Genomic DNA, 19449 nt, shown 5'->3' with positions numbered 1-19449 from the left:
GAGTTAAATATGAGGCAAAGAAGATGGTTGGAATTGATCAAGGATTATAACTTGGAGGTACATTACCTCCCAGAAAGGCCAATGTGGTAGCTGATGCTTTGAGATGGAAATCATATCAGATTGAAGAAGCACCTTTGTCTCTCAACCATGCTGAGGTGCTAGCTCACATTGCCTTAGTCTCAGAGTTACTTGAGCAGATTATCATAGAGCAAAGGTAAGACACTTTAGAAATTTCTCACATCAAGAAATTAATTGCCGAAGGGCGTGGTCCTCAGTTTAGTATTGATGAGCAAGGTGTAGTGAGGTATAAAAATAGATTGGTGGTTCCATCAAATGAGGAGCTGAGAAGGAAGATTTTGAATGAAGCTCATCATTCCAAATTGTCTATCCATGCTGGTAGTAACAAGATGTACCATGATTTGTGCCACTTATATTGGTGGTCCAATATGAAGCAGGACATCACCAAGTATGTCACAGAGTGCGACACTTGTGGGAGAGTTAAGGCAAACCACATGCGTACGCTGGGATATTTGCAGCCCTTGCCTATTCCTATTTGGAAATAGGAAGATATTTCCATAGATTTCATTGTGGGTTTACCCCGCACATCTAAGGGTTATAACTCTATTTGGGTCATTGTGGATCGCCTTACCAAGTCAGCTCACTTTCTCCTAGTTGATTCTACATATTCAGCTAGATAGTATGCCAAGCTGTATTTTGACCAGATTGTGACCCTGCATGGAGCCCCTCTCACTATCGTCTCTGATAGAGAGTCCATCTTTCTCTTCCGCTTTTGGGAGCAACTCTAGGAGTGCCTTGGTACTAGCCTCCTCCAAAGTTTAGCCTACCATCCACAGACTGATAGCCAAACCGAAAGGGTAAACTAGGTACTAGAAGATATGTTGAGAGCTTGTGCCATTTCTTTTCCTGAGAAGTAGGACGAATGCTTCAAATTAGCTAAGCTTTCCTACAACAATAGCTATCAAGAAAGCATTTGTATGGCACTCTTTGAAGCTCTATATGGAAAGAAATATAGGACACCACTTAACTAGGTTGAAGTGGGAGACCGTGGATATTTTGGGCCTAATTTTATCAAAGAAGCTCGAGAGCAAGTCAGTATTATTTAGAGTCATTTGAAGGCAGCTTAGAGCCGATAGAAAGCTTATGCGGACAAGAGAAGAAGCCCTTTGCAGTTTGCAGTTGGGGATTATGTGTACCTCAAGGTGTCTCCTATGAGAGGGGTGCATCGGTTTGGTGTCCATGGCAAGCTAGCTCCTCGATATATGGGTCCTTACAACATTGTGAGGCAGTGTGGCCTGGTTGCTTATCGTCTCCAGCTCCTAGATATTTTATCAGCGTTACAAAAATGTGTTTTACATGTCCCAGTTGAAGATATGTTTGTGGGTCCCTGATGAAGTTATAGAAATTGAAGGACTTCCCCTCTAGCCTGACTTGACTTATATTGAGCATCCTGTCAAGATCCTAGATAAAAAAGAAAGAGTGACAAGGAACAATGTGGTAAGATTCTACAAAGTTCAGTGGCAAAACCACTCAGAGGATGAAGCCATGTGGGAACAAGAGGACTATATCTTGAAGCATTACCCCATCTTCTTTTTGGTTCACCGTTGTCTGTATTGAAATGTAATTCTTATCTAATTTCCTACATTAGACACATAAAATCTCGGGATGAGATTTTGTTTTAGAGGGGTAGATTTGTAACACCCTCGGTGTTACACTATAAATCTTTTGTTAAAGCATGTCATGAACATCATGGTTATGTGTTAATGCATGTAATATAAAGGGTAGATCAATTTCGGTAACTTGAAACGATCATCAAAAACATGAAACGAAAGTTACACTTCATAGTCAAGTTATACCACTTAGGGTTTTAATCACTTTTTATTAAGCAAAAATGCTATAGAACGCATATACGAAACTTTAATAAAGTTTGTAGTACAAATCTTGTAGATGACGATGAAATACCAATGGTCGAATAATGAACTCACTAGCTAACTAGTCTAATAGGTTGGGGAATTCAATTTGGCGCGAAACCGATCAAGACTTGGTCAAATTTCTTAAGTCAAAAAAGGGTTTGATGAGGCTAAGTTTGGCAATTTTTGTAGAGCGATCGGGTTAAGAAGTGATGGGCTATTAGGGCTTGTTTTAGCCCTTGTTTAGTTCGCGAAATTTGGATTTTGGGGCTACTGTAGCACCTTCATTTTTATTTGGCAAATAGTGTCCAAACATTGACTAATTAGGCTTAAAACGTTCGTCTCGTAATTTCCCACCAAACTGTGTAATTAGTTTTTCTTTTCGTCTACATTTAATGCTCCATGCACGGGCCGCAAACATTCGATGTGATAGGTACTGTAGCAACTTTTTGGATTTTGGAGTCCAACTAAACAAGGGCTTAGTAGCCTAACATGCCCTCTCGAGTATAGAATAGGTTGTTTAGCAATTGAAGCATTGAATTGGATTTTTGGGAGGCTTTAAAAAGTGTGAATGGCACGTTTTGGGCCAAGGTCCTCGCGTGGACGCGGTCAATGTGCCTCGGTGTAGGGTCGAGATGGCAGACTAGAGGGGGGGTGAATAGTTATTTCTAAAATTAATCACGTCGGCTAACCGAAACAAGTGCGGAATTAGAACTATCGGTCTAGCCAAGACTACACCCCTCTATCTATGTTCTCTAGCACCTTCCAAAGATACAAATTAAGCAACAAAGGTTCTAGGCTAGCTAGAGCTCACCTAACCAATTCTAGGAGCAAGGTCACACAAACCTATGCCACTAGTACTTTAAGCAACAAGGGAGCTCCTACACATGCTAGTAAGCAAAAACACAAAGCCAACTAAGCTCACTAGCAATGCTCAATAATAAGGCAACCAATGCCAAATTAGAGAGCACAAATACTTAGCTACACAAACTAAGCAAAGTGACTAACAAGGTTACACAAACCTAATTAGCCACGCAAGGGAGCTACTTCTATGCTACACAAGCAAGAAGGTAACTAGTAAGCTACACAAGCTAACTAGTTACAAGAGCAACTACACAAGCACAATGTATATAAAAGTAATTACAAGCTTGTATAATGATGATGCAAACCAACGGGAAGAACAAGGTTGACATGATGATTTTTCTCCCAAGGTTCACGTGCTTGCCAACACGCTACGTCCCTGTTGTGTCGATCGCTCACTTGGTGGTTCGGTGGCTAATTGGCATCATCCGCCAAGCCTGCACGTCGGGCACCGCAAGAACCTACCCTAAAAGTGAGGGTAGCTCAATGACATGGTCAACTAGAGTTGCTCTTCACAGCTCCCGCGGGGCGAGCATAATGCCCCTCACAAAGGTCTTCTCTGGAGCACCACACAAGCTTTTTGCGGGCTTCGACGGAGACCACCACCAAGCCGTGTTGCCAGAATGTAAGGTTCATTTGAATATCTAAACCTAGAAGTATCGATATTGATAACACCATATTTATCCCTACTATATCCTCTACTTCTACTGGTACTGGCAGCCAGCACATCATACCAATCACACTGAAACAATAAAACTTCTTTTTGTGCAGGGAACTCGAGTGAGATCATTCTTATAATCACTCCATACCAGGTCATGTTGCTAGTAGTACCATCACCCCTCATAAGCACACCACTATTTTGTGTGATGAGGTTTCTCTCAATGGTAGTCGTTCAAAATAGCCAGCTATTGATGTAGCATCTATTGAACACACGAGCTTGATGGTCCAGTCCTTGAGAAAGGGCATACATAAGTTCACTTGCTTCACCTTTCTCGTATAGTTTGGTGATCTGCAAACACAGTTTGAAAACAAATGCCAGTTAATAAGTACATCGTTCTAACCATCACATGGAATAAAAATTTTAAAAATAGAACTAACCTTGCCCTCGAACCACCTTACAAAGTGCTCCTCGTGTCGTTTATTAAGATTCCTTATACTATTTTTTAGTTCTTCCATGTGCTTACTACATTGAAATAGCCAATTAATTAATTAGTTGATGCCAGAAACAAAAAGTACATTAATTAATGATGGTATATTGCAACTTACTCGACCCATGGTCTGGCTTCATCATAGTTACTAATTATGTAGTGCCTCATCTTCCAAACCTCATCTGCACCAAATATCTCGGTAGTCTGTCCTATCCTCTTGTAATCCATTTATCCAAATACGCTCAGACCAGATGGCGGCTCATTCACTATTGTACTTTCATGACGATCAGAGCGATTCAGCTTGGTGTTGACATCCAAGAATCTAGAACAAAATGTAAGGCACTCCTCGGCTATGTATCCCTCGACTATTGAACCTTCTGGGTGTGCCTTGTTTCTCACATAGCCTTTAATAGTACGTAGATACCTCTCAACTGGATACATCCATCTATAACACATGGGCCCTCCAAGTTTAGCCTCTTCAGCTAGATGAACCGGCAAATGAATCAAGCTATCAAAAAATGCAGGTGGGAATACCATCTTAAGCCGGCAATGAGTCTCTTTAATTGAACTGCTAAGTTTGTCAAGATCTTCTTCCACTAGCTCCTTCGAACAAAGTGCACTAAAGAACCTACTAAGCTAAATCAATGGCATGACAACTTCTTTGGGCAAAATCTTTCTGACGACTAAGGGTAATAATTTTTGTAGAATAATATGGTAGTCATGTGTTTTTAGTCCAGACACCTTACATGCATTTCCATCAACACATCTCCTTATATTGGAGCTAAACCCATCAAGCATCTTCGCTCCATGTAGAAATTGGCATAAACTTTTCTTGTCAGCTTTATCTAAAAAGTACAAGGCTGGTGGCAAGGTATAATTTCATTGTCAATGACAGGGTGCTGATCTTGCCTTATCCCTAGCTATTCCATGTCAAGTCGGGTCTTCTCGTTGTCCTTACATTTACCTTCAATTTCAAGCAAAGTACCCAATATGCTCTCGCATATGTTTTTCTCAATGTACATCACATCCAAATTATGCCTTATGAGCATAGAAGACCAGTAAGGGAGCTCAAAAAAAATACTCTTCTTCCTCCAATTGTGCCATCTTTTATCTTCATCATGCTTCCTCTTTTTTGATGTCGCCTTTCCGAATATCACTTGATCAAAAGTTTCATACTGGTCCAATACCTATTGACCAGACAGTGGTACTGGAGCCTCCCTGGTTTCCACCTCATTGTTGAAGCTCATCTTGTTCATGCGCCAAGGATGGTCCGACGATAAAAAACGATGATGTCCCATGTAGCAGTGTTTTTTTCCAAATCTCAACCACAAATAATCTATATCCTTGTGGCAGTATGGACATGCAAATTTGCCTTTTGTGCTCCAACCAAAAAGCATTGCATATGCAGGAAAGTCATTAATTGTCCAAAGCAGAATAGCATGTAGTTTAAAATTCTTCTTTACCTTGTCATCCCATGTATCAATTCTCTTTTCCCAAAGATCCTTCAGCTCATCAATGAGGGGCTTCAAATAGACATCAATACTCATTCTAGGAGATTTTGGACCAGGAATCAACATCGACATAATCCAATAAGGTTGTTTCTCAAACAACTAAGGGGGCAAAATTGTAAGGGATGAGGATAACAGGCCATGTGGTGTATGTAACATTTTGCATGCCAAAGGGGTTGAAGACATCAGAAGCAAGACCTAGCCTAATATTACAAGCTTCCTTTGCAAACCAACCATACTTGTTATCCACATGCTTACATGCCTTCGAGTCAGTAGGGTGACACATTTTGCCATCATCGACCAATCCTTCCTTATGCCATCGCATTTGTGATGATGTGCTCTTTGTCATATATAATCTTCATAGCCGAGGAGTAAGAGGAAAGTACCGTAGGATTTTAAGTGGGACATGATTCTTGTTTGTTGTATCAGCATCACCATCCACAACATCCTTGTGAGCACCATCGTCAGTCGTTTTCCACCTAGACTCGCCACATTTGGGGCATGTATCTAGATTTGTGTTTTCCTTCCAAAATAACACACAATCCTTCTCACAGGCATGTATCTTTACGTAGTCCAAGCCTAGATCTCGAACCACCCTTTGCACTTTCTCCATTGTGTGCAGGACATAGTGGCCTTTAGGAAAAAACCTTATGAACAAATTAAGTACCCCCTCCAATGCTCTGTTACTAATACCATACAAGCACTTAACCTGGAAAAGTTCCACAATAAAAGAGACCTTAGTAGCATTCTCGGAACCTGGATACAATTTCTTTTCTGCCTCCTGTAATAATTTGAAGAATATCTTCGCATGTTCATTTGGCTGTTCATTGTCATCAGTATCTCTTATCTCTCCATGTATAGCACCTCTGATTAGGGATCTAACCAAATTAGTGACACCATGGTCGTCATCACTCGGTGCGCCTTCTTCGTTGTCTACTCCAACTTCATGTGGTGTGGATTCGTTGTCTACTTCTACATCAGCTGGTGTTGGTGCGTCATTGTGTACTTCTACATCAGCTACTGGTGTGTCTTCATGTGATAACTCTATTCCACTTATTGAAGGTGCCAACCCAGTCTTCATAAGGTCGTATCGCTATGCTCCAATATTGAAAACTAAGATTGAGCGTCAAGTGACAGACATGCTGCAACATGGTATTATCTAGAAGAGCAACAGTCCTGTTGGCCCCTCGATCTCCGATACGTAGCATATCATATAATATGGTCTTCGTGATAATGAGTCAACGACCAAGATGCATCACCACATACAGTACCAATCCAAGGGACGATGTAAGCAAAACAAGGTCATACAATGCAACATCCAATATGTAAGCAAATAAAACGAGGTCATGCAATGCAAGTATCAACCCAAGGTGACGATGATCAAACAAAGGATTCGACGACATGGTTTTTTTTAGCACCATTAAATTATTACATCAACCTAAGACATAGATTAATCACTAGTGCTACTAATTACTGCTGGTGCTGCCACATGCATCGTCCCCCTGCTGCCGGTGCTCCTCTTCATGCTTCTTCTGCTCAACCCTGTGCCAGCACCATTCCGCGTCCATTGCGAGACGCCACTCCTCCTCTTGGAGGCGGTGCTCCTCCTCCTCCTCCTCACGGTGGCACTCCTTCTCATTGGAGATCTCGACGATGCGCTTCAGGATGCAGTCATCGGTCTCCTTCTACGTGATGGTGTGGAGGCGCCGGTCCTCCTCCTTCCGAGCCATCTCCAATGAGCTGAAGACGACCTCCTCCACTGGAAGAGGTTCCGATTCCTCCTCTGATGTGGTCTCATGGTCCGGATCATCCTCGAGGTTCACCTCAAGGTCTGACTCAGACGACGACGTCGACAGAGGCATTCGGGGGGCGATGTGAGGACGACAGGTTTAGCATCTCCCATGTTGTCTTCAAGCGGTGAGGCATTGTGGCGGTGGTTTGAGGGCTAGGGCAAGGTGTGCATGGGAAGGGTGCTTCGCTTTCTTGACGCACAGTGGTGCAATGGTAGCCGAATATGCATGGGGGTCGGGCTTATATAGGCGTGTCGGTGGGTGGAACTAACGGTGCAATAACTCACACCCCTTAGAAGACGGAGCGCACCTGCGTTAGGAACCGGCGCAAGCAGCCGATGGACTCATGGGAACTGTGTGACCAGCGTGGCCGGGGAGTTGAAGGGCCTACGTGCAAAGCAGAGATAGATAATCACTCAATGGAATAAATTCCTTCAAACTTACCAAAATCAGGTGATAGCTTAATGGTCTGTCCGATGCTCTAGAACTTGTAGGCTTCGGTTCGATTCAGGGATGCAACACATTTTTTGTATTTTCTTTCAATTTATATTCCTTCATTTTTAATTTACAAGTTTTTAGTCCTAATTTTTTGCCAATTTAGGTTTATACAATTCCAATATATATTTTCTTAAGTCCTAACACAATGTGCATAAGGGAGTGGATGCTATCACAAATACAAAGGTAAGTGTATATCACTAGCTTGGTTTATCACAAATACAAATACAAAGATAAGTGTATCTTGGTGTCATGAACCCAAACCTAGGTAAAGATGTCACGCTGCAAAAAGATGGTTTGTGCGATAAATCCTGTCCTTGAGGACATCGATTAACAATTTGCACTAAAACATTGTCTTAGCTCTCACATGAAATCACCTCAAGGCAAAGAAGGTGACATTGAACATGATACACCTATATGATATGCCATATATATGATACACCTAACACATTTTTTTGCATTTTCTTTCAATTTATATTCCTTCATTTTTAATTTACAAGTTTTTTAGTCCTAATTTTTTGCCAATTTAGGTTTATACAATTCCAATATATATTTTCTTAAGTCCTAACACAATGTGCATGAGGGAGTCGATGCTATCGCAGATACAAAGGTAAGTGTATATCACTAGCTTGGTTTATCACAAATACAAATACAAAGATAAGTGTATCTTGGTGTCATGAACCCAAACCTAGGTAAAGATGTCACGCTGCAAAAAGATGGTTTGTGTGATAAATCCTGTCCTTGAGGACATCGATTACCAATTTGCACTAAAACATTGTCTTAGCTCCCACATGAAATCACCTCAAGGCAAAGAAGGTGACATTGAACATGATACACCTATATGATATGCCATATATATGATACACTTTGATCAAACAAGATTCCAACTTGCCTATTCATAAGCCCCTAGTACCTTGGACACATTCAAAAAAGGTCTGTTCATTGTAGAGTACATAAATAGTAAAGCAAATGGCAAAATGTTAATACAAGGGGTCGAGTAACACAATGCAAATAAAACCACGTGAAAGGAAAAAGTTTTCCGAGAAATTGGAAAAAAAGAATCACCTGATTTGGACAACAAATGCGAAATCTAAACACGTTTAATGTTTTTACAATGAATCAAAATAAAAAAGACGAACACCATGAACCCGGCGCCGACAAGTGGGTCCCTCATGTCAGTGGCACACCCTTTTTCCACTTATTTTTTGGTAATTTTTGCCAAAAATTGGCTTGGCGCCCGCATACAGCCATTTACCGCCTAATACCCCACCCATTATGCGAACAAAACGAATCTTAACCTCCCCACTTCCTCATTATCCTGCCTATCTCCTCCAATTCTTTCCTTTCCCTCCTCCAACTCGGTTCCCGATCTACACCCGCCGCTGCCGCTTGTCTTCGTCGTCGCGTCATCATTGGAGGGGCGTTGGTGCAGGACAGGCCACACCCAGAGGCCGTCGTGACGTGCCTCCCCACCACCGGTGCTCAAACCTCAAGGACTCCTAGAGTTCCTCTTCGTCAGAGTTACGTCAACCCTAGGGGCATTGATCTATTCACTTTTCACTTACGAAAGAGTAATGCATGTACCTGTGTGTCTATGTAGTTAACTTGTTCAATGTAGCTGGACTGTAGATTGCATCAATGGAGACTCAATCGACGTCACCTACGTTCAACACGCCAACACCTGCTTCATTGTCCAAACCCAGGGCGATGATGTCGCTTTTTCAAACACCTTCGTCCAGGACGGCAACACCTCCTGTCAATGAAGATGGAGGTGATGGTAGCCAATCACAAGAAAACCTCTGGCGTTCCACCCAGGACGACGACAGGTAATGGCACAATGTCTATCTGGATGCTACTGCAATGATTTAGAATTCGATAAATTACTTCAATAATAGTGAGATCCTTCAATAAACGGTAGTGAGATGCTTCAATAATATGAAGGACACATTATTGTTTGCCATTCTCAAGTTGTTCCTTCTTTAAATATTGTTTTGGGTGTGCTTATGTTTCTCATTACATTCTGTGATAGCTCGGAACAAACATGGACTGTTTCTTTCACTTGCAAGGGGGCACCGGGAGGACAACAATTTGCTTAGTATACAAAAGCCAGGGACGACCTCATGTTTGGTAACTTAATAACAATGAAATCAAATTTGGGGTATGGTACCAGGGACTACTTGTACTACAAGAGGAGAAGTGGTAACTCTGTAGCAACACTAAACGAGATCGAATATGATGTCGATGCAAATGCAATGATATCAAGTAATGCAGAGGAGAGGGAGGTCAGATTAGTATTGTCAAGGGATCAAATAACAGAGCGAACTATGGACATAGCACCCATTAAATTGCCAAGAACTGTGGCATCAAATAGTGAACATTCCATAGATGAGTCACTTGATGATTACAAGGTGTGGCTTAATAATATGCATAGACAGGGCCAAGGCATGGGTAAGTTATGTTGCTGCCCTATTATGAATTATTATATTATATTATATTGTAGTGGCCAGATCACTAATAGCAGCATGGCTTTCATAGATTTTGAAGATATATACAGGGATGACACAGTCAAGACTTACAAACAATGGTTAAGGGTGCAAGGACAACTAGATCAAATTAGTAATATATACCTTCTTTTCCCAAAATGTCAACCAACTTATTATTAGTCCTTCACAATACATTTATAGTTTACACTTGTGATCTATTATCTGCAGGTGCATATGACAACCCTACAAATTAGATAGATTTACTAAATTCAAGTCAAGATAGCAATCCAACACCACCTCTGAACCAGCCATCACATGCTCGGCATGAGAAAACATAGGGAGATAGTAAGTGATGCTTATTATGATTTTATTTTGATGTTCAGTTCAGTTTTCCCTATGTAAATGATTTTGTTTAATCTCTTGCACTGTATATTATTTTGATGGACAAGACTCCCAAAAGAGGAAGGCACGAGGTACTATAAAAGGATCGGCAACCAGCCACAAGAGATCCAAGCAGGGCAGTCAGAAGCTTAAAGTCCAATTCTCTACACGTGGAGGAGCTGTAGGTGAGAACGCATGCACATTTACTAATGAAATAGTAGTGTACATGAGGAAAAAAGCACCACTCATTGGGGTGAGAACATGGAAGGATATCCACCAAGATGTCAAATATTCAATAGTATCTGATATGATGGTAAGTTTCTGATTTGTTTTTGCTAGCATACACAGTTTTGTTACCAAATTAGTTAAGAAGTGACCTAGAATTTATGTTTTATATGTTGAACAACATAAGTGGGACATTGAGAATAACAAAGAAAACAGGAAAAAAATATGGACCATCGCTAATGAGCGTTACAAAGGATGGCGAGCAACATTAAGTGCTACGTACAGGGCGTACACCACCTATGAGGAGAGAATGAGACATAAGCTAGAAGAGTTGGACATTGTTGAATGGCACTATCTAGTTTTGTATTTTGGCAAGACAAGTTTTTAGGTTTGATGACCTTTACTTTATTCTTGCCATTTGCACTTGATGAAATAAAGGCTATGTTTCGGTATATTGCAATATTTTTTTTATAATCAACTCCTTGTGCAGAGGGTTAGTTGCAAGAATTCTCGGAATTGGTAGAATGTAAAGGTACACCATCAGGTAGGATCAAAGACTTTTTCTCAGTGTGGCTTTGAGAAGGTAATAACTTCAGAAGCACATGACCATGCTTCCTTACCTTTTGAAATATCACTAATTTGTTACATTCTTGCCTAATTAGAGGGACCCAATAACTGGTGATGAGCCAAATGATTTGGAGCTTTTCATGATCATGCACAGTAAGAATGGGCAATGGACAAGCCAAGAATCTAGGGATATCTATGTGAGTATATAACAATTTGTACAAACCTTATTAACTGATGCAAAGTGACCGCCTACAAAATCATTTTCAATTAACTACTTCAATTGTCCTCCTTTGTTAGGATAATGCATGCAGCAAAATTTTAGAGAGGGAAACAGATGGAGAAGCACTCATCATCTCAGACGTGGAGCAAAATCAGATTTTCCAGTCAGCCTATCAGGAAACAAGAAACTACAAATCAACCAAGATCTATGCTAATGGATACTTGACAAAATACCTAACTAGAAGGCAACTACTGTCTGAGGATTACCAGTACAAGTGCTTCAGGAATCGGCACTAGCCGAAGCATTTTCAAAGCTACAAGAGAGATTAGAATCTCAAGAGACTGAAAGGGAAGCCGAAAGGGAAGAACATAGGCGTCAGATGGAACAAATGATGAAGGCAAGGGAGGCCGATAGAGAAGCTCTTAGGCAAGAGTTTATGGCAATGATGCAAGCAACACATGTACAAGCATCAATACAACAGGTAATAGTCGGCTGCAAACCATGCATCATTTTCGTAGTTTCAAACTCCACTCATGATTTTTCTGACCAAAATTGAAATGTAGGCTAACAAAGATGGGGGACAAAATGCAGAGGTTGCTGCTACAACAAACATGGATGAAGAAAATGTAAATACAGAAAATGAAGAAATATCACATCAGCATGTAGTTTGAGAACTGAAGAGTGTTTAATGTTGTCATGTGATAGTCCTTAGTATGAGGCATAATTTTCCCTCCATCTATTGATTTGCAGGAAAACCAAGATAGCATCCCACCACAAACATAACTCGAAGCTACAATAGTGGCAGGTACAAGTAATGGTCGCACAACTAGAAATAGTGCTGTGAATAAGACTCAAACTGGCCAAAACAAAGGAGGGGATACAATAGTTAGTTTTACTACTACTAAAGCACTGAGGGATGCTGCGGCTAAGAAATGAGCATTATTCAAAAGAAATCAACAAGCTGGCAAAGCACAGGTAATTTTTGACTCCACTAACTATGAATATTTCTGAATCAGATTCAGTTGGCTAGTTCCTGTTACTGTAAAGTGAAATGATACTTAGCTAAATACTAAGTTTCTATTTACTGAATATACCAATGTTAATGATTGTTTCAGGAGCAAGATAGAGTTTGAGTGGAGCACACAACTGATGGACGGTCAATGTCAAGCCAACCTTTGCTACAGTGCTACACATAGCTTATTATATTTTGAATTGTTCAAAGTAGCTACTGTGCGTTAGGTACCTTATGTGTTTCAGTTGTTGTGCGTGTGTTATCAACTAAGTTTGACATTGGATGTGGTTTCATTAATGAGTTGTACGGACAAAGCATATTTTGGATTAATGGATATCTAAATGCTTCTTTCATCATATATTGTTCGGCATGCAATTGTTGTTTGAAGCAAACAGAGCGTTGCAATATGGACTATCGACAAAATAATTTGGCGTTGCAATACATGATATAGCAACAAACAAACGGTGTTGCAAAAACATCATACCAACGGAATAGTGGGCGTTGCAATAGAGTCTCCAAACTGTAGCAACACAATAGTTAGCGTGACAATAGAGGGTCCAACAATAGCAATCAGTATTGATTGTTGCAATAAAGAGGCAACCTCTAGCAACCAAACATTTACTGTGGCAATAGACGGAGGCACCTATAGCAACCACAATGTTTAGTGTTGCAATAGAGAGGCTACCTCTAGCAAACAAATATTTACCGTGGCAATAGACGGTCCCACCTATAGCAACCAGTATTGATCGTTGCAATAGAGAGGCTACCTCTAGCAACCAAATATTTATCGTGGCAATAGACGGTTCCACCTATAGCAAGCACCGAGATAGCGTGGCAATAGATGGTCCATCTATTGCAATGCTATTGATGTATGGCAATAAGGTCTATTGCAACACCCAATATCATTGCTATTGCACCTATTGCCACGCTTTGGATACGTGGCAATAGGTATTTCTGGCAACATCGGGTGTGTTGCAATAGTAACTATTGCAACACCAACGATGGTTGCCTGTACTATGGGTTGCAATACTATATGGCGTTGCAACAACACTCCTTTGTGTTGCAATAGGGGAAAACCTTTTGCAACACCAAAATGAGTCGGTTGGGCAAACCTTTTGCCACGGTTGCTATAGGAACGCCCGCCAACGAAAAAGAAGTGTTGCAATTTTGTCTATCGCAACCATTTTTGATATATTGCAACGCTTTTAGGCCATTGCATTAGGGGTAACTGTCAGCTTATGTATAAGAATCAAAAACTACTTTGTGAGAGAAGAAAGTGGGCCATATGTTAATAGTGAAGAGCTAATTATTATATGAATGGATTGAGAGATGAGCTGCAACGATCCACACCAGTTCCTCTGGAGGCTGGCACAAAATAGTTTGCCTTAAAATGAACATCAAAAGGAGAGGCATTGATCTGGAAAACAAAATATTTTTTCAAACCACTCTTGACAAATGAACGCCAAGCCAGCCACTGAGAGATTGGGGCATCATAGTTTTTCTCTATATTTATTAAGGATGAGTGGAGTCCAAGCAGCTAACACCAATGTACATACTCTGAACGCGAGCTATATCCTGATATCTTTCGTCGAACTAAATATTTTTTTATCTAAAAATGGTTTTCTTTCGTGCCACAAAATCTCTCCAAGAGACAAAAGAATCTGAACTGTGTCACTACTCAGTAGTCAAGGTCATACGGCTGCTAAGGGGCGGCAACATTTCTGATTTTCTGCATGCAGACAGAAACTCTCATTTCTCGACACTGCAGGAGTACTGCAGTTGGCTACGCACCTTTGTGCTCTTGTTCCACGTGCAAATTCACGCCACCTGCTAGTAGTTTCTCGTTAATCAACACATCACTCTCCATACAGACATAACGCTCAGATGATAGAGAATTTACTTGCAGTTTAGGAGCCACATAAGAAAACAGCTATAAGAAAAGCTCGTAAATAGGGGTATAATATACTCCCACCATTTTTCTAAAGTTTTTGAATCAATGAAGTTTAAGATATCATGTTTTAGGGCATTCGGTGCATATTTTTTCCGCCACGTAGCAAGGCCACGTCAGATAAAATGCCTATGTGTGTCAAGTATGGACCAACGGTATATCATTTAACAAGTTTAGGTACTTAGAAATGTATTTTCAAAGTTCAGAGGCCTAAGTGACATCCCGTGATAAGTTCAAGGATCTCTTATGCAATTAACTCTATTTCAAAACAAAAGGAGTAATGTGTCGAGAGAAGTCGAAGAAGCCATGTTTTTTGCATTCTTGTAGTACAAAAACAACTTGTCCACTATGCAGATTCTCTCACGGAGTTGTTTCTTGAGTTAGTATTTGGCAGGGTTTCACCTAAGGAGTCAGAGAAACCAAAGCTGAAACCCCTCAGAAGCCTACCAATTTTATGACAGTGTTACTTTCTTCGACAATTTTGTATATAATGTCGTAATACCATTTTATGACACTGCTATAGAATTGGACATCACTGTCGGCCTTATCAGTGTTGGATTTTAAGAAACCGACAATGATAGTCCATCACTGCTGGTTTTTAGCTAAAACCGGTAGTAATAGGATCAACCTACACTGATATTCGGGTCTTCACTGTCGGTTCATATTACTGTCGGTTTTAGCCAAGAACTGACAGTGATATTGGGTTATCACTGTCGGTTTTAACCAAGAACCGACACTGATACTATCACTGTCAGTTCGTAGCTTTAAAAACAGTGATATGCTGCAAGAAAACTTCATAAGTTTCTCATATGATGTCCGATTAAAATGAAATTTATATCAAAGTTATAGTACTCGATGAGATCTACAACTTTGTAGTTTAAAATTTTTTAATGTGAAATCGTTTGGATGTCCAAATATTTTTATTTGAAATCATCTATCTAACGAAAATTACGTTCAATTTCTCAAATTAAAAATTTGAATTTTTCAAACGACATCGGATGGAGAAACGCCCAAAACAAAAGTTGTAGATATTGAAAAGTTATGCAACTTTGTAGTTGCCAATTTTTTTCATTCGAAATTATTTACTAGTTCAAAATGCTATTTGAAATTAAATTTTAAAATTGTTGAAGAACTTTGATTTCTCTTTTTAATCTCTGGCTAAAATTTGTAACCAATCTTTCTCCCTCGTACTAACTTCAAAATTGATGATTTTTTTCCTAAAAAATTATAAAATCATGCTCTATCAATTTATTGTGTTCTTACAGCTATTATTTTATCCATCTTTTTCATGTGATTGTGTTTTATCTATTTGAATTTTGAATTTAAAAAAATGGCAACTTCAAACGTCATTTTTGAATACTAAATGATTTAACTGAAAAAGTCATGAACATAGAAGTTGTAGAACTTATCAAGACCTACAACTTTTATTTTGGTCATTTTCTTCATCCGATAAAGTGACAGTGACATTGTTAACAAAATTTATGTATCACTCTTATAGTTTCATAAACTATAAGAGGGATATTTTATATTTGTGAATAATGTTACTACCACTATATCGGATGAATAAATGATCAAATGACCAAAATAAAAGTTGTAGATCTCGGAAAGTTATGAAACTCTGTAGTTGACAACTTTTTTATTTGAAATAATCTTGCCAAGGAAAACTACGTTTGAATTTCTAAAATTTGAAATTCAAATTTTGTAAATGACCTCTGATGGAGAAACTACCAAAATAAAAGTTGTAGATCCCAAAAAGTTATGAAACTTTATAGTTGACAACTTTTTGATTTGAAATCATCTTGTCAAGAAAAACTATGTTTGAATTTCTAAAAATTTGAAATTTGAATTTTTTAAATGACCTCGGATGGACAAATAGAAAAAACAAAAGTTGTAGATCTCAAAAAGTTATGAAACTTTATAGTTGATAACTTTTTGATTTGAAATCATCTTGTCATGGAAAACTACGTTTGAATTTCTCAAATTTGAAATTCAAATTTTGTAAACGACCTCGGATGGAGAAAGTACCAAAATAAAAGTTCTAGATCTCAAAAAGTTATAAAACTTTGTAGTTGATAACTTTTTCATTTGAATTCGTTAGGGTCCCAAATACTTATTTCAAAATCAGATAGACATAAAATGGCTAGAACGGAAATCTTATTCAGACACAAACAACTTGCTAGTGGAGTGGTTGGGGGCTGAAGACACAAAGCAGGAGATCAGGGGTTCGAGCGCCGGTGGCCACAAAGCGTGTGATTTTCGTGATGCTCGATCGTGTGGCTGTCCAATGGGGCCTCTCCCGAAATTAAAAAAAAAATCCTTATTTTTTGGCCTGTTTTTTTTTTGGATTTTCTAAAAACCACATGAGTGTCGGTTCATAAGAACCGACAGTGATGTCAACCCACATCACTGTCGGATTTTGAACCGGCAGTGATATCGAAAACTGGGATAGTGTGACATTGGTTACACGGTGATCCTCATGACACAATTTTTTTTGTGCTATTATGCTTATATGACAAAGTTATATGTACTTTGTGGTGATTACTCATCATCAAAGATAGTCAAATTTCTTGTAGTCAAATAGGGCCTTAGCATAAACCTAATTGAGGTTGACATTGAGCACACCCACGTGTGTAATATTCCTTTATGGAACAAACCTTACTACTAGAGTAATAGCTGCACTTATTATGCTGACTTTCTACTTTCCAAACTCACAATTGGAGGCCAAATTCCACCGTAAGCAACTTAACCATTATTATTTTCTTAATTTTTAATGAAACACACTGAAAAAGAACACAATATAGTTTCATTGTTATTATTACATGGAAAATGAGCAAATACATTTTAACCCCGACTAGGCAGTGAACATATATCGAGGCAATAATCTTTACTTATTACATATTATACGACTGAATCTTAGCCATAGCTTATTATACGTGCTCTGACACATCGACATTATATTATTATATTATTTCCCTGGCGTATCAAATTGTTGCTGATCGTCATGACGTCACCCATGCATGCATTTCGTATGGAGAAATCAATCCGCCAACGCAAAGCCACTGACGGTGCACAGCGGTGCATGCGCTAGTAGCAGATTCTGGCTCTCAGTCTCAGTACCCACCGGCGAACTTGGACTTGATGAGATCGACGACACTGGCGTCCACCCGGAGCGCCTTGGCGAGCACGGGCGTCGGGATCGGCGGAGAGGACCCGAACAGCGTGAGCGGCACGAAGATGATGCCGGGGTTCTGGCTGTTGAACGACACGACCATGGCGGCGTCCTCCTCGCCGACGTTGAACTGGAAGTGCATGAGCCCCCGCGGGATGACGAACGTCTCCCCGGCGCGGACCACCTTGGAGTAGTACCGGTTCCCGGAGTCGAGGCTGCCGACGATGCCCACGAGGAGCTCGCCGCGGGTGACGAGCCCGACCTCGGTGGCGCGCGGGTGGACGTGCGGCGGGTTGGTGCCCCCCGGCGCGAAGTCGACGCGGTTCATGGACACGCCCAGCGTGTTGACGCCAGGCCACTCGGACACGTCCAGCTCCGTCACGTTGGAGCCGTTCGGGTTGGCCAGCGGGTCGCCTCCCGTGGCGATCTTGTCCGAGAAGAGGAACTCGTCGCCGGCCGACGAGGACGGCTGGCAGGGGAAGCCGTTCACTGAGAGTTTGCCGCTGAGGTCGGCGACGCAGAAGTCCTGAAGAGGGTCTGGGTCGGTGGCCTTGACGAGGAGAGGGAGAGGTGCCAGCACCAGCATGGTGAACAGTGACGCTAGGGCTTTGGAGTACTCCATTGCTATTTGCTAATGAACTGGCCGGGGCCAACAAGTATATATATAATCAGCTAATGTGCTGTGCTGTGCTGTCGAGAGATCGATCCTAGTTGGCTATGTGTGTAGCAGTGAGGGATGGATTGTTGAGGATCCATGGAGCCCTTTATATAGAGAGGTGCATATGCATGGCCAGCATGGGCTCGGAGACTCGCCAGCCGTATAAAATGATGTCATTTCACCGTTTATTTCTTTTCAGAAATATTTCACTCTTTTCTTAGCCTAGCAAGGACAGAAAATGATTCTTCCTGGGACAAGACAATGGGTCTTTTCGATTTCTGTAGCCACACGTAAACAATATGCTACAAAATGATTTTTTTATGCCAATATGCTACAATGAATTTTCCATTGTAATGACATGTTTTTTTTATGAAGGTTGTAATGACATCTTCTAAGTCATGTTTAGAGCCGAGAGATACTATAACAGATAGGGTCGGAGTGAAAGGCAACACCGTGGTATAGACCCTGAACAAATAGTGTAACAGCTGAAAACCACTGTTCAATTGCGGCTGACGGACTAAATATTTATTTGGACACTGACTTTTTTTTCTAGGACGCATGATAACTAGGAATTTATAATATATACATAATTAGTTGCACTGTGCATGGTCAAGCCGTACCGGCTGCTAAGGAACGGGAATATTTCTGTGCGTACAGACACCGAGAGGAGCTAGGAACAACACTCTTCAGTGGGCCACATGGAGTACTTCAGTTGGCTACGCACCTTTGTGCTCTTGTTCCACGTCCTGATTCTCGCGGGCTAGTTTCACGTTGTCAACATATATCACGCTCCATACTGAAAGCGTGTGTGTTTTGGGTAATCACACAATGAATATTTTCATTAGCCATACCGGCAAATATATAGTGTACACGTTACAACAAAAAGAAATATCCTATCTTGATTGTCGCCGTGTATAGAATACACTGTTGCCATGATTATAGGGATTGGATCGATGTGTCGAAGGAAAGACCTCACATTACGTACGCCAGAAGAAGCTTCCACCCCCTCTTGCCCTTGTTACGCAACACCTTAGCCACGAACATTGAGACTGGAAC

At 40.6% G+C, this 19449-nt stretch overlaps 1 protein-coding gene and 1 pseudogene across 1 annotated transcript; one reads left to right on the top strand and one right to left on the bottom strand.

Moving 5' to 3' along the window:
- Positions 1–9368: 9368 nt before the first annotated feature.
- On the top strand, positions 9369–11708 carry LOC136536226 (uncharacterized; annotated as a pseudogene).
- Positions 11709–17347: 5639 nt separating this feature from the next.
- LOC136538240 (germin-like protein 3-5) lies at positions 17348–18463 on the bottom strand. Its single transcript, XM_066530229.1, has one exon. It carries the CDS (start codon positions 18355–18357, stop codon positions 17677–17679), a length of 681 nt encoding a protein of 226 aa, XP_066386326.1. The 5' UTR covers positions 18358–18463; the 3' UTR covers positions 17348–17676.
- Positions 18464–19449: the final 986 nt, after the last annotated feature.

This window comes from Miscanthus floridulus, chromosome 2 (genome assembly GCF_019320115.1).
Source record: "Miscanthus floridulus cultivar M001 chromosome 2, ASM1932011v1, whole genome shotgun sequence".
In the NCBI taxonomy this organism is placed as follows: domain Eukaryota; kingdom Viridiplantae; phylum Streptophyta; class Magnoliopsida; order Poales; family Poaceae; genus Miscanthus; species Miscanthus floridulus.
This window is presented reverse-complemented; position numbering and strand designations above follow the sequence as displayed.